A 15,668-nucleotide genomic window follows, 5' to 3' on the forward strand; every position below is an offset into this window, starting at 1 on the left:
ACATATTTTACAGTGGAAAGTTTGGGTAGAATGCCTTGCAACTGCCTAATACACAGACTATGAAATAATGGCTCTAGGTCTGACATTTCATTAGGACTATATAAAATAAGGGTGTTGCTTACAAAATAATGTTCTGTTGATCTGATGCTGTAGAAGATATTTGTTGAAAGTTTGTTTAGTTTTTCATTAGAACTATTTTTCCATCTTCATTTAGGGCACGAAAGTGCTGAATTTACTAGCTTGTACAGAATTTTTGTATCCGACCCTGTCAAGCTCTGCTGTCAAAATCAAGCACAAGGCTTGCTTCTCCTGGAGCAAAGCAGAAACAGTTAGTCAAAACCAACATCCCCTCCTGTAGGAATTTGATAGCTTTTATTTTTAAAAAAAAAACCTTCTAAACATTTTCTCTTTTTTTAAGTAAAATTAAAGTTGAAACTTTATTTAAGCTTTTAAAAAAATATCTTCAAAATTTTAATATAAAAATAATTAGAATAGTTTCAAGAATTCCATCTATTTTCACCATCAGAACCAAAAACTTTTCAGTTCTTCACAATGTTGCAGATCCTACTATAACACTGCTTTTCCACCATGTGTTTTTGGAAAGTTTATGTCATATGAGCTTTTGGCACTGAACAGAAACATACTTGACTTCTGATTTATAGCAATCTGTCTTTAACCGTGTACACAGCACCCTAATTATTCTAGGGCGTGAGCACTGTTATTTACTTCCTGTTTACAGTTAATATATTATAAATATTACTCCACTTCAAGAGACTAGGGGTCGTGTCAGTCTTCCTTGCTTGAATATAGGAGGTAAGGCTGGAATTGGTTTTAAAACAGAACAGAGCTCCTGAAAGTGCCACAGTATGTTAGAGACTTCCTTACAGAGACTCAGCAATCTAAGAACGTGAATCCATTTCAGACAGTGAAACTAAGAAGTATGCTAAAAAGCAGATGCAAGAAGATATACCAATACTTCCATGTCTTTGTACAGAGTGCACCATTTTGTCGGAGAAACATAATAGGAAAGAATGGGGCCAAAAATATCTGTCCCCACAGCTTCTGTGCCCAGGAGGAGATCTCCAGGCGCAGGAGGACCAGCCAGCCCAGACACCTGCCCGCCCTGGGGCTTGTCCCCTGACCTCGAGAGTCACAGAATCAGTAAGTATTACGGCTTGAAACAGATCTTAAGATCATCTAGTCCCAATCCCCCTGCCATGGGGCTGACACACATGGCACTAGTCAGGTTTCTCAAGGCTTTATCCAACCTGGCTTTGAATACTGCCAGGATTGGCGAATCCACAACCTCCCTGGGCAATCGGTTCCAGCGTCTCACTACCCTGACAGTAAAGAATTTCCTTCTAATATCCAACCTAAATTTCCTCTCTATCAATTTGTGCCCATATAGAAAATGGCCTCACAACCAACGCTGCCAGAAAATGTTTCTGGGACAAATATGCGGCTGTGGAAAAGGAGCGTCTGCACCCCAAACACGTGAATGGCTCCTCCACGGAGCTCCGGGCGCCAGCTCTGCCCTCTCCCCGTGCCAGCAGTGCCTTTCGCTCCTGTCTCTGCCGAGCCCTCTACCCATCGCTCCCTACCCTTGTCCCTATCCCAGTCCTCCTTCCCGCCCGCCCTTCCCACCGCCTCTTTCCGCCCTCGCCTTCGCGTTTCCTGTTCGGGCGGAGGAGGTTTGGCCCCGCGGCGCCGCCGTCTCCCAGCGGCTGCGCTGAGCGTCATGGCGGCGTATCTCTCAATGTCAGCGGCGCTGAGGGGCCTCGTCGCCAGGAGCGGTGCGGCCGCGCTCCGCCCGCCGCCGCCCAGGTAACGGCACCGTAGGCTCCCCGCCGCCGCCTGGGGGGCCTGAGGAGGCCGTCCCGGGCCTGGGCCTCCGCCGCGGCCGCCCCGGGAGCTGGGCCGGGGGGGGCCTCGTAGGGACCCGCCGATGGTGGGGGACGGCCAGGCTGGCAGCAGGCGCCCAGCCGAGGCTTACTCCGTGTCAGTCCATACGTGTCCTTGCCTGTTCCCGTCTGTCCGTGCGTGTCCTTGCCCGTCCTTGCTGTCTGCCTCGCGGTGACCGCTCGCCCGATGTCCTTGTGGTGCCTGGAGGTCGAGTTCTGGTCGTCATGGCCTCGCTGCCGGGGAGCGTTCCCTCGGCAGCAGGCCTCCCAGAGATTTGCACCCCACTACCCTCTTCTGTATCGTGTTGCCTTTCCTCTCCATCCCCTCTTCGAAACACGTTACCTTTTTCAGAGGATGAATAGCTGCTTTTTCGCTGACTTCCTGAAAGTAATATTGGAAATAGCTTTATAATCTTTGCTGGCCCTTTTTTATTTATTTCTTTAATGCAGAGACCTGCGTTAGAAGTCCAGTACATGACCCAACCGTGACTTGAAGATGTGTACATGTGTTTACCTTTGTGCATCTCACAGGCCTAAGGCTATTTTAGGACCCCACTCTAGTCAGGAGAAGTAATGTAGCTCAATGCCTTTACTTTTGATTTAGAGGATTTGCTTTTTGTGCTCATTAAGTCCTTACATATTGACAGATACAGGCTAGTTACAGTATTTTTTTTAATCTATGGGGTTTTTTAAATGTGTATGTGTGCATGCATATAGAAACACACACAGAAATCTATATATACACACATTGAGAAAGAAATACAGCTCAACTGTTTTTCACATTTTTATCCTCTGATTGTCCCACTGGTTACTGCTGCCTCCTCCCTCCCAAAATGGCACCTGTTTTATGGTGTTGAAGGTTAATTCCTAAAAATGCTTTGGAATCTGTGAGTATGAATTTAGGAGTTCCTCTAGGCTAACGCAGAAACTTACTGTTCATGTTCAGCTGCTTGTTTCTGCTCTTCTTCTCCTCCTTCATGGTGCTGACAGAACTGTTGCCTGTGCCATGTGTTAAACTGGGTCAGTCAAGTGATTCAGGCTAAAAATAATTTTGTTTGTTTTAAAGTCTTACCATTCTACATTTCAAGTAATTATTTTGGAAAAAATAGTAAGGCGTAGCAGGGCTGGGTATGAAAAGCATGGAAGTATGAGGTAGGTACCGTTAAGTAGGTATTTCTTCTTTGAAACAGTATCTTAGGTTCCTTCCTTGCCACAGAGGGAGACAAAAAAATTGTGTCCCTTAGTGTTTTCAGTAAGAGGGATGTCAAAGACATTTGCCTGAGTGGGACTGAAACTTATGCTTCACATTCTGTAGGATAGTGGCCTGATCATAGGTCAGCAGATTTCTTGGAGAAGAGGGAGAGCATTATGAGTTTCTCTTAAAGTTTTGTAAACAGCTTTGTAATCACTGCTTGTTGTTAGAATGAGGATAAAATTTTCTATGGAACAAGGAAAAGACGCTTCAGAATTAGATAGTTTTGGTAGTATGAGGGAATGCTTAAGACTGTCATTCATTGCATGAGTTTTGCAAAGTAATTATATCTTGGTTAGTACGCACTAAAACTTAAATCTTTTCTCAATTACTGTTTTATATAAAAATATTTGTATATGAAAAATATTTTTGTATGAAATTTTATTCTTAACCAGCCTCTGTAGTCTCTCTACTTGGGGGTGAGAATCAACATACATAATTATAGAAAAGGATTAGGGTTCTATGTTTTAAATTCAAGATGTCTTCACAGATCTTGCAGCTCACAGTGAGGTAGTAAATCAGGTAGAAGTAGAGGGGAGAAAGTGTATCTGTGGCTTTTCTACTTTGTATTGCTTCTTGAATGCAACTATTTGTTTTCCTTTGTTACATACCATATAATCGTTCTTACAGAGCGTGTAATCCTTTGTATTTCATCAGAAACCTAGATAAATTTCAGTATACAGATAGATGCCTCAAAGTTTGACGGTGAACAAGTCCCATTTTTAGCTTTAGTGTCTCCTAACATCTCCTGAACTCACAGAACTGAGCCTTTTGCTAAAGACTACTTAGGCTTGTTTTCCAATTACAGTGGTCAGCAACTATCCAAAAGACTACTTCTTTGAGGAGCCAGTAGTTTGCTGCATATCTTAAAATTGGATATATAAATCCTGCAATACTGGTTTCCTTTCAGAAAAGTATTTTGACAGACACAATTTGGTACAAGTAGTTTCTTTGTTTTGGAGTATATTTGAAGTATTGTCTGTCTAATTTATTACTGGTGTAATCTCTGTTATTGTCAAACTGTAGAAAGAATGTATTGTACTAGTATGCTAGATGTGTGTCTTTAAGTAAATACAGGTGTTAGAATTACTAAGAATAAAAATTATTGGTGTTCTTAGGAGATGACTGAAGAAGATTCTGGAACTGTGAACTGTGAGGGCATTTGAGTGATTCTTACATCACTCCAGCATTATACTTTCGTTTACTTAGATTCAGAGTAAGGTTTGGTTGTTAGGTAAAACTTTAGGCAAGTTTCATGTTACTTGCCCAATTAGGTCATGAGAGTAATATAGCTTATTGTTTGGACACTGTAGGATTAAATTTTAAGCATTCAAGATGTAGTTTTATTGGCAGTGCATTTTTATGCAGCTTTTTGCATGTGAAGCTTCTTATAGTGCTCCAGCTTTCAGAACTTCAGTTAAATAATAATACAATCACTTTCCACGAGTTACAAGAGAGATTCTGTTCTGATTTCCATTTGTGATATTTTGTTCTTAGAAATCTTACGACATCATCTAGCACAAATACTGCTTTTATGGGGACATGTTTAGGCACTTAAAGATACACATGGCCCAAGCTGCCCAATGATTCTAAACTGGTAATTTCCACAATATGGAAATAAGTGTTCAGTTTGAAGTTAAAAGAACATGCAGCAACATTCCTCTTATCTTTATGAAATCCCAAGTGCTTGTTTTAAATCACTTAAGCAGTGGTTACCGAGTCCCTCATTGTTTTATGTGGTGGTGAGCCTTTCAAATGTCAGCATATGCCTGAGCTGATTCAGAAAGCAGAAGTGCTTCCTTTGCTTAAATCATGTTTTGAAGCTTTCATGCTGTAAGATCTGTGAAGTTTCCAGGAGGCTTGAAATTATGTTTAACATGCTCTCTCCCTAGTTTGACCTAAAAGATTGCAGTGTTTCCTTACATTAGAAATAAGGACAGTTGCAGCTGGGAAAAGAAAACTTCAAACAAATTTCTGCTGAACTGGGAGTCAGATATTTGTTTCAAAACCACTTCATAATGTTTCCCAGAAGCCCTTTCTATCACAGTGTATTGGAGACAGAATTAATTTCTGTTGCTGTTAGCAGAGTATTTTGTGTGGGAAGGTGTAATATGGCCACACATTCTGTACATTTCATGATAATGAATTTTTCATGTCACTTTTCAGTGGTTTTTCAAAATGTGTTACTTTCCTCTTGTAATGCTGTTGTAAAGACAGCAAATGTGTTGCTAGTTCATTATTGTTAGGATGCCCATGCACAAAAAACCTCAAGACACAGTCAGAATTGCAAAGCAAGTCGATTTTATTAGTCACGTTAGCAATAAATACATACCAACCCCTGGATGTTGGAGAAGCCGCTGAGCAGGAGACGGAGATGGAGTGTGGTGCTCAGGCAGGAGGGGCAGACAGTCTGTGCACCTTCAGGGCTACCCCTGGATGAAAATGGCGTGCATCATGTCGTCCTCTCCCCTCCACCCCAGAATCACACATTATATCTCCTCCTCAGGAGTGGCCAGTTTCAATATTATCTCACATGGGGGCCAGTGCATGAGATGAGGTCATAACGGCCCATGATCACACCTCCATGCCAACAATGGCTTTACTGTGTATTATTCCTCTTTCACAGGATGAATCCCCACCAGGTGACTGATACATAGTTTCATTTCTGAAGGGTAGTCTTACCAACTAACAATAAGGTCTTCTTTTACATTATCTTGTCCATGTGTACAACAGCGAACCAAATATGGCAGGCCTTAGACATGTCTTTAGTCCCTGATACAATCATAAATGCATATCTGAGGTTATGAAAGCAAACAGTTATGGATACTTGTGTAGTACAAAGCCTGTTAATCAATTCATACTCAAAAAATTGAGGAAATCTGGGATGCCATTTACATCTCAGTTTTCAGTTACTGTCTTCATAGGCAAGCTTCCCCTCAGGAAAATGAGGGGGAAGCCATTTTTGTGGCAAAATAAAGGACTTCTAAAACAGAAAAAACTCAGGTCTTAGTTTTTTATCCTGTACTTCCATGGAGAATAGATAAAACGCTTACTAACTTAAAAAAAAAAAAAATCTGCAAGATCACTATCTTACTCTTTTGTGTTATTGTTTGCTTTGGTTTTTTTTTTCTTTCATGAAATAATATTGACCTTTTTGTTGCATGCCAATACCAAACCATGTGCTAAAACAGGGCTTAGTAGGCTTCCTACATCTGGGTAGAGGAGAGAGCTGTTTAAAGATGCACAAAGCCCTGACTGAATTGGTTAATAGAAGCACTGTTTGGCCAGTGTTAGTGCTAGCCAGTGTGAGATTTTTTGTCAAGTCTGGAATAGGTGGCATGTTGCAGAAATTGTATTATTTATTATTTCATCCACATGTAATACATGTCTGCTGCTTACTTTATCCCACACAATATATAAAAGTATGTGTGGTGTTGTCAGGCTCAGACACATCAGAAGCTGTGGTTTTCATGAATAAAAATTAGTCTGTAGCATTTATCTTTGTTAAAATTATTTCCAGTTACTGATACCATCTGCAGAGATTATCTGGGATAAAATTTAAAGATAAGACCAGGCGAAAGAGCAGCCTTTTTGCCGTCTTGCCCTACCTGTATAAGTGATGTTTATAGATAGTTTCATTTTGGTTATTCACTAGGGAAAAAGATGTATTTGGCTTCTAAAATACGTATTTGGCTGGAATTTTACAATTTTCTTTTAAGTATCAGTTTTGGTTTTAATATGTATCAGAGCAAGTATAGTGAATCACAGTATCTTACAACATAATAGCACTACTTTAAGCTGAAATCTGGAATAAAATTCCAGCAAGTTTTTTGCTCATGATGTTGCATTGACATGGAGTGTTGGAGCAGACTCAAGGTGAAAGATATGGAGAGACAAATGGGCATAGACAATGGGAGAAAAACGATGAAATCCACTACAGTTCATACACTTAATAAGCATGAGTTTGAAAAGAAAACTCCAGGCAGTAGTGAGTCTTTGTCTGATCTTGCAGACACCCTGAAGAAGTAGTAGTTTGGGAGTAGGCATTTCATATGTCTTAAGTGCATAATTTAAAACCAGCTCCTTTTGACTCTGTCCACACTGTTCAAATAGTGATTGTGTCATTCAGAGAGAGTCTAGGCGGCAAATCTTGCCTGCTCACTGTGACTGAAAGCAGCAGCAGTGCTTATTTGTTACAGTCACAGGTCCTTTGATGACACCCTGTATCTCGCACTTAAGAAGTATGGCCCTCTTTATGCAGCAATTTTGCATGGTTTGAGGAAAAGAAGGGGAAATTTCTGATAAGTAGGATGACTTCAGTCCCTTTGCAATATTTTATGTAGTATATTAAAGTTCCTATTCCATCATTACTTGAGTAGTTACAACAGAAGAACATACTCTCTACTCATGTCTGTTGTGTTCATGGGTGTGCACCATTATTAAGATATCAGAGTGACTCTGGTGAACCAGAATGGTGTCTTAGATTTCCTGCTTTTGCCTTTTCTGTTCGGCACTATTGGAAGTAGGATGTAGGAGTGCTCCTTGTTTCCTTTGGAGTGGAAAGAGGAAGCTTTGGAAAGTCCTCATGGAGTAATGAAGATGTTGAAGGTAATGAAACATGGGAGCAGTAGGATGTTGCTGTCAATGTGAACAATTCCATCACAATGAAAAAGTGAAAAATACCATGTCTCGTGTAGTTGTTTAGTAGTGAGCTCAGATCAAGCTCATTCTAGTTCTTAAAGTGTATGAGATTTCCTGTAGTGTTTGTGAAAGTTAAAGTGCTTTCAGTATTGGTCTAGAGGAGGAAGAGGATGGATTAGAAACATGTGCAGGTAAGAGGGGCAGATAGGAAAAAAAGTTTGGGAGAGACAAAGTTTAGGAATGGGGCAAGGAGGAGATGTGTCATTCTGACATGGCTATTTTTGTGATGTACTTATGGAGAAGTAAGTAGAGCAGTCATCTTGACAGCAAAATGTTCCTGATAAGGCTTCTTAGGTTGCTCTTTCTTATTGGTCATATAACTTGGAGTGACTTTTTAATTACATCCAGTTGCTTCATTTTGGAATCAGAAACCCGGAGGGGAGGAATGGCACTCTATTCAGAAAGTCAAAGTTGAACAGAGACAAGCAGACAGATGTTTAAGGTATACTTGTGTTGAAAGATAACTAGTAAGTAAGCAATGTGCTTGCTTCTCCCCTGAAACAGCAGAATGCTCTTCTAACCAGTTCTGTGGTAACTAACCATCATGGGCTCTGAACTGTAGGTCGCTTACGTAAAGTTTGGCATACTTTTAAAAAAGCATTGTTACATGTGGTAATAACTTTTTTCAAAAACTTACTTATTTGAGAACCTAATAATCTTCTCTCTACATAGAAGATTTGAAGAGGAGTGGAGATATAAATAAAACCCCAAAACTGCACCAAAACAAAAAAACCAAACAACCAACCCCTGAAAAAAGCTTTGGAGGGTAGAGGTGAAGTTTGTTGGCAATAGTATCCTAAAACAGAAGGACATAATACTGTCCTTCAGGGACTAAACAGTTTAAAATAGAATCTAACACTGCATTTGAAAATGGCACTTTGTTTTCAAGACAATCCCCCAAACATTCTTATGGAGAAGACTTTCCTGTTAGTATATGCTAATACCAAATATTTGATATCTCAGAGTTTGAGAAATATACTTGTAGAACTTGTTGCACTAAGTTGAACCACATTTTTTGTCAAATAAATAAGTCAATAGTAAGATTATGAAATGCCAGATAGATACATGGGGAAGGGAAATAATTATGCCAGTTGTCAGTGGACAGTGTTTCAAATCTATGTTAGCAAAAGAATAAAATTTGCTTTATTGATGTACGTTTAATATATCATGTTCAACGGGCTTAACTCATAATAGAAAAATACTGTTATTTGGATTTTAAAATTACCTTCATTTTGCCTTAATGTAGGTTTGAGTGTTTTGACTCAGTTGACCTTGTTATTGTCTGTCTTAGATGAAATTGACTGTTTTAAGAGACTGAAATGCTGAGAGACTTTTATAATTAGCAGAGAAGTGTGAACCTGCTTGTAAATAGTTTTTTAAAAAAGCCAAGTTTAAAAAATTTTATTTTATAGTAATAATTTCTTTAAATTTGTGTGATCCTTAATAGCTGAATGTTTGATATTTTCTACCTATGTTCAGGTTTTCATTCTTATTATAATACAGTGGACTTTGCTAAGTTTTTAAAATTCTTTTTTAAGCATTTGATTCTGAGTATGTTAAAAAGTATGCCTCTGAACTGTCTTAAGATCATATCCTTTTTTGTTTCTAATAAAAGAAATTTCTAAACTAGCAGGAGGCAAGCTGAACAGTTAACATTACCTTCTTTATAATGTGTGTTTTCATATTTCCTAAGAAATGAATGGCATTATTTCTAAGTTTCAAAGGACAGTCATTCTCTCCTGTCAGTATAATAGTATGTTTAAGTACTATTTACTTAACTCTTTCTAGCTGCAGTAGTTTCTGTCCAAATCTTGCCTGGACCCATGACTGGTGCTGAAGAAGTAAAGTAACTTTTGACTCAACAAGACAGACTGTAGGCAGCTCCAGAATGTGTGTGGGCAAACAGTTCTTGCAGCTGCTTATTTCTGGGGTCTTAACATAAAAGAGCTCATAAACAAGTCCTATTCAATTTTTTTTAAGTCAGACTTCAACGTATTTTTAGACCTTTTATGAATGTATATTCTATATATGAACACCGCTGACGTTGCCATTTATGATCAGTGTATTGTAGTAATCTTCTGCTAAATGTTAATGATGCCATTTATATTGAAGTCCAAACTAAAATTTTGTTGCAGATGATGGCTGTTTGGTTTTTAATATTTTTCATAGATTTTGGTACTTTTAAGATAAGATTTTTATGTATATTGCATGTTCAGAAGTTACCATATCTCATCATCTTTCTGCTCTATTTTAAATGAAGGAAAAAGGCAGAAAGCTCTTCATGCAGTAGCTTTGACTATTGTGTCATATATTCAAGGAGTATTTGCATGTGCTGCGTAAGTTATTGGAAGGAAAATTCTACAAGAGTGATGTTTTGTCATATGCCAGTGTTTATGCCTACCAGAGAAAGAGACAAATAATCTGAATGTTGTTGTCTGAACTGGAATTCAAGAATAAGGTTTGCATTTAAAACACCAGTGTTGCCTTAAGGCTTTAGAAACAGTGAGTATTATCAAGACTTTCAGTCTCCTTTCAGAGAGGTAACAGCTGATTAGATAGTAAGAATATTAAAAGGAAGAAAGAATAGTACCAGTGAAGGAGAGGATCAGTGTACAAGGAAGAGTACAAGCGAACACACAAATAGGGTAGCTATTTTTATTCTCAAAGGGGAGTTCTCAAAAATGCTTCTGAGGTGTGTTTAAGAAATAAGGACAAATGGAAATAAAATCAGATAATTATGGAAAAACAGAGCACTCAAGCTTTCTTTGAATGTAGACTTAATTTATGTAGCTTGGTAGTTTCATTGTATTTCTCTTGCCGCACGCAATAGTTTGTCCTTCATCAGTTTAAAGAGTTGTTGTTCCAAGATTGCAGATGCTGATGCAGTATGCAAAAGAAAGGATGCAGGTTTCTTTCCTAGCTAGCGCCATGTAATTGTTGCTTACACTTGTGTGTAGAATAGGAGTTAAAGTTTTGGTGTGGTAATGGTTTTTTAAACTCCTGTTAGAGACATTTATGTAGGTTTGAATACATTGCAGCCAACCGTTTGTTTTCATCTCAAGACAGATGGGTATTGTAGAAGGTATTTAATCACACTGGTACCCACAACTAAAAGCTTGTGTGGTTAGTATCTCTTGAAAACAAGATAAGATTTAAAATAATCATTATAGAGAGACTACACAAAAATTAAATCCTTTGCTTTGGTTGCAATATGAGTCTGAATTCCAAGTGCAGGTAAATTGCATACACTTGAAAAAAACCTTTTTGATAGGAAACATTTCATAGGAATTAATGACAAGCAAAGTGTCAGGGAGCAGCAAGGGCTGTCTACTTCAGAAGGTAAGGGAAGCTGGAAAGTGAGGGTGACCCCACCAGGGACAGTGCCCTTACAGATGAGAGTAAGAGCCAGAACCGGGGCAGGAGGTGGGTACACTTAATGATGCAACTTAAGCAAGGGCTCAAGACCCAGAGCTGAGCTTTTAAATGGAGCTTTTAAATGGGGTGTTCGTGGAGGCCCTGTGTGAGACTGGTAATGGCCATTAAGACCTTTTAGTGCCCTTAGGGTCCTGATGCACAGTCCAAGAGAGTTAGTCTTCAGACTGTCAGTACCAGAGCTCTTGAAAACTCAGACTATATTCTTGCACGTGAGGTGGCACCACTGTATCTTCTCTGCATCTAACTCAGTAGTCAAAAATTTATTGAAGTATCATGAAGGTTGTTCCCCTCAGAGGTGTATAAGAACCATGTGGGCAGAAAGATCAAGTGGTGTGATTAAGGTGCGTGACATGGAGAGTAGCTAAGGTACATGATAATTGAGGAATGGCAACAGTTCAAAGGGGGATTGAGGACAAAAGCTTAGTCTCAAAAAGGAAATTGAAAAGTAAGGTAGCTGAGAAAACGCAAAGTTCATAAAGCAAGTGTGAAATTAAATCGTACAAAATAATATTACCTAGATTATCCCATTCTTATCTAGAACAATTGCCAAGAGCATACAGTTTTGAAAAGAAACCTGTATGTCGTGTTCCATTTGTAAAGCATTCGGCTTTCTCTAAGTGGCTTGTACTACAAACATTAATATGTAGCTCTTAAATACAGTTTGTCATAGCTGCCCAGCAACTAAGGCTTACTAGCCAAATAGCTAGTAAATTTGACTTTCATGAACCATTATAAACCAAGATCTAGTTTTCCAGTAACACTTTAAAGGATTCTTTTTTGTGTAGTAGTTTACAGTTCAAGCGTTTGAGAGCATTAAATAAAAAAGAAGTTGCCTTTGTGTGTGTATATATATATATGTATATGCCATGTTTTACAGGTCTTAGATTATTAGAGTAAGAATTAATTAAGCCTGTAAGTGCAGTCAGATTGCAGAACTAGTGATATCAGTAAGTGTGGGTAGGGATGAAATACAGGACCATGCTATGCCATAAACCAGTTTGCAAACACAGAGGAATCTTTACTCTTTTTTTTCTGTTTAATGTTAACGTGATTCAAAGGCTCTTTTTCAAAATGCACAAAATAAGACAGAGGTGGGTTGTGGAACATTAGTTTCATTCCTCACAGTTTTGAAACTAAACCCTTTGACTTTTGTTGTTCCTTCTATAAAGAGAGCACAGTTTTTAGTTTTGTCAAGTTGTATGAATGCCTGAATGTGTATGTGTGGGGAGTTTGACATTTAGAAAGCACAAACAAAGCAAATGTGTCACCTGGGTATTTTATCTTTACACCCTACACATCTTTTCTCTTTTCCTTTTTAACTTTATTAGACTTTCTAACTAGAGAATGTAAAATTCAGTTGATAGTTGTTACGGGCTGTGCAACATTTCTAGTATTATTTGTCTTCCAACTGACGTGCCTATAAGAGGTTTCTTGTTCTTTGCAGCCTGCTACTCTCCGATTGTGAACTGAGGTTAATTCCTAAGATTAGGTGTTCTAGTTTGGAGAGTAATGTGTAATGAAATGGTTTATTAGCAACTGTACAGGTGGCAGTAGTTCAGAGCTCCTGTGACCTGATAGCAGTTGGACATCTTACAAATTACATATTGTATTGCTGTAAAAGTAGTACACCAGGTCTCCTTTCATAATTAGTTATTTCTACAACAAAAATATTTAAATAATTTTGAGTCATTTTATTCTCAACATGTTAAGCCCCTCTCTTAAAAGTGTTTCTAGTCTGTTTTCTGTAATCTATAGGAGACCACTGGGATGCTCTGAGTCATGTGCATGTGAGGGTCAAGGAGCACTGACGTGACTTTTTTTAGAAGTTTAGTTGCAAATAATGACTCAATTGGCATCCAAGCACTTACAGAAATATTTTGATACCAGGACTTGCAGAGAACTGTTTCAGGATGTGCAGCTGTTGCTTGCCAGTGTGCTGACTTGATTTTTGCCTGAACTTTTCCTCAGCTCAAGCTGTTTGCATTGTGTGTATGCTTGTACTCAGAAGCTTAGAAGACACCTGTACAGCTCTGCAGGAGTAGGTTGAGCTGGCCTGGGCATACTGTCTGCCTGATGTGGAGCCTTCTGAAGGACTGGTCTTTGTTGTGCGCCTAGTCATGTCACCTCAATTAGCTGGCTACTCAAATGGACCCTGTTTGAGTCAGGGAAAGTGTGGGCTTGGTAGTAGGTCAGATCTGACCTTCTTTATTATGTCTTGACTGCAAGAAAGCTGGTTAAATAAAGAAAACTGCTGGTGAGCAACTCATGTCTTCACAGAACTGACTTGTGTCCTGAGGAATTCAATGGGGTGCAGGAGTGGATGCAGTGCTCTGGTCCTGTGGTAGTTCTGGAAGGACCATGTCTGTCTTTACATTGTGCAGTGGTTCAGCTGAAACTTGTTTGAATATAGTAGGTCAACAGCATTTTCCCACTTGTGGGATAATTAAAGTAGAATCTAAAATAACTAAAATTTGATTATTTTCTACTTAATGACATATTCACTACTTGAAAATTTAACTGATTTAAAAGAGTCACAGAATATTCTGAGTTGGAAAAGACCCACAAGTATCACTGAGTCCAGCTCCTGGCCCTGCACAGGACACCCCAGGGGTCACACCAGGTGCTGGAGTGCATTGTCCAAACACCTCTTGAACTCTGTCAAGCTTGGTGCTGCGACCACGTCCCTGGAGAGCCTGTTCCAGTCCCCAACCACTCTCTGGGTGAAGAACCTTTTCCTGATACCCAGCCTAAACCTCCCCTGACACAGCTTCATGTCGTTACCTCAAGTACTACTATCACAGATCAGAGATCAGTGCCTGCCCTCCACGTCCCCTCACAAGGAAGTTGTAGACTGCAATGTGGTCTCTCTTCAGTCTCCTCCAGGCTGAACAGACCAAGCTGCTCCTCATACGGCTTCCCCTCAAGACCCTTCAACACCTCCATGGCCCTCCTGTGGGCATTCTCTAATAGCTTTATATCCTTCTTATATGGGGGTGCCCAAAGCTGCCCCAGCACTCGAGGTGAGGCCGCCCCAGTGCAGAGCAGAGGGGACAATCCCCTCCCTTGCCCGGCTGGCCATGCTGTGCCTGATGCCCCCCAGGACACGCTTGGCCCTCCTGGCTGCCAGGGCACTGCTGGCTCATGTTCAACTTGCCACTGACCAGGACCTCCAGGGCCCTTTCCATGGCATTGCTCTCCAGCCTCTCATTCCCTGGTCTGTCCATACATCCAGGGCTGCCCCATGTCATGTTCAGAATCCAGGACTTGCCCATGTTAAATTTCGTGTGGTTTGTGATTTTCAGTCCCTCTGATTGTCAAGATCTCTCTCTGCAGCTTCTCTGCCTTCAAAAGCTTCTGCCAATTTAGTATCGTTGTCAAACGTGCTTAGTGTCCCTTACAGTCCTGCATTCAGGTTGTTAATGAAGATGTTGAAGGGCACAGGGCCGAAGATGAAGTTCTGTGGAACCCCCCTAGTGACAGGTCACCAGTCTGATACCACCCCAGTCACTGTGACCTTTTGTGCCCAACCCATGAGCCAGTTCTCACCCATCCCATGATGTATTTGTCCAGCTGCGCGCTGGACATTTTGTCCAGAAGGATCCTGTGAAGACAGTATTGAAAGCTTTGCCAAAATCCAAAAAGATCACATCAACTGGCTTCCCTTGAGCAACTAGGTGTGCTACCTTGTCATAAATGGAAATTGACAAGCAGGACTGTTCCCTCATGAAGCCATGCTGGCTGTGACTGATGGCTGCATTGTTCTTCAGGTGTTTTTCACCTTGTTTGATCTTCTCCAAAGCTTTACCAGGCATTGAAGTTAGACTGACAGGCCTGTAGTTTAATATTTGTAAAGGCAGGTTAACTTAACATTTAGCTTTGAAGAAGCATACTTTAAGTTCCAAACCACAAGTCAAATGCTTATTCCATGTTTATTTAGTACATTTATATAACCATTGCTTCTTTTCATAAGTCTTGCCTGACAGAAAAGCATAGTCAGTTCTTGCCCTGTTTTCCAAACACACAACTGGAAAAAAATTTATTGCATGTGAACTTAATAGCAAGTAGAGGTAGTGTCTGTGTATTTGTATTTCAATTTTGATGATTTCAGCAGCTTATTACAGAAATTTCAGTAGTTTAGATTAACTAAATTAATATTGCTTTCTTCTGTTTAGAAACATAATTTACTCTGTTTAACATCATTTTATAGGCAAAAGTATGATCAGCCAACTTTGTCACAGAATGAAAGTATTATTTATTAATGACCAACTTAGTTTTCCTCCAAACACAGAAGTTACTTTTGCAGTTCATATTACAAAATAGAACTACGTGTCTCCATAGGCAGTGTTTGGCACTATTTTGCTTCTGTTGGAAAGTAGTAA

At 39.7% G+C, this 15,668-nt stretch overlaps 1 protein-coding gene across 1 annotated transcript in view; it reads left to right on the forward strand.

The window, feature by feature from the left end:
* Window positions 1-1,685: 1,685 nt before the first annotated feature.
* NDUFS4 (NADH:ubiquinone oxidoreductase subunit S4) overlaps window positions 1,686-15,668 on the forward strand; it is a 47,135-nt gene continuing 33,152 nt past the window's right edge. The window contains exon 1 of the mRNA XM_069001728.1: window positions 1,686-1,824. Within this exon, the coding sequence (XP_068857829.1) occupies window positions 1,739-1,824 (86 nt within the window). The 5' untranslated portion in view covers window positions 1,686-1,738. The remainder of the gene's footprint in view (window positions 1,825-15,668) is intronic.

Source organism: Aphelocoma coerulescens (assembly GCF_041296385.1).
Source record: "Aphelocoma coerulescens isolate FSJ_1873_10779 chromosome Z unlocalized genomic scaffold, UR_Acoe_1.0 ChrZ, whole genome shotgun sequence".
Lineage (NCBI taxonomy): Eukaryota > Metazoa > Chordata > Aves > Passeriformes > Corvidae > Aphelocoma > Aphelocoma coerulescens.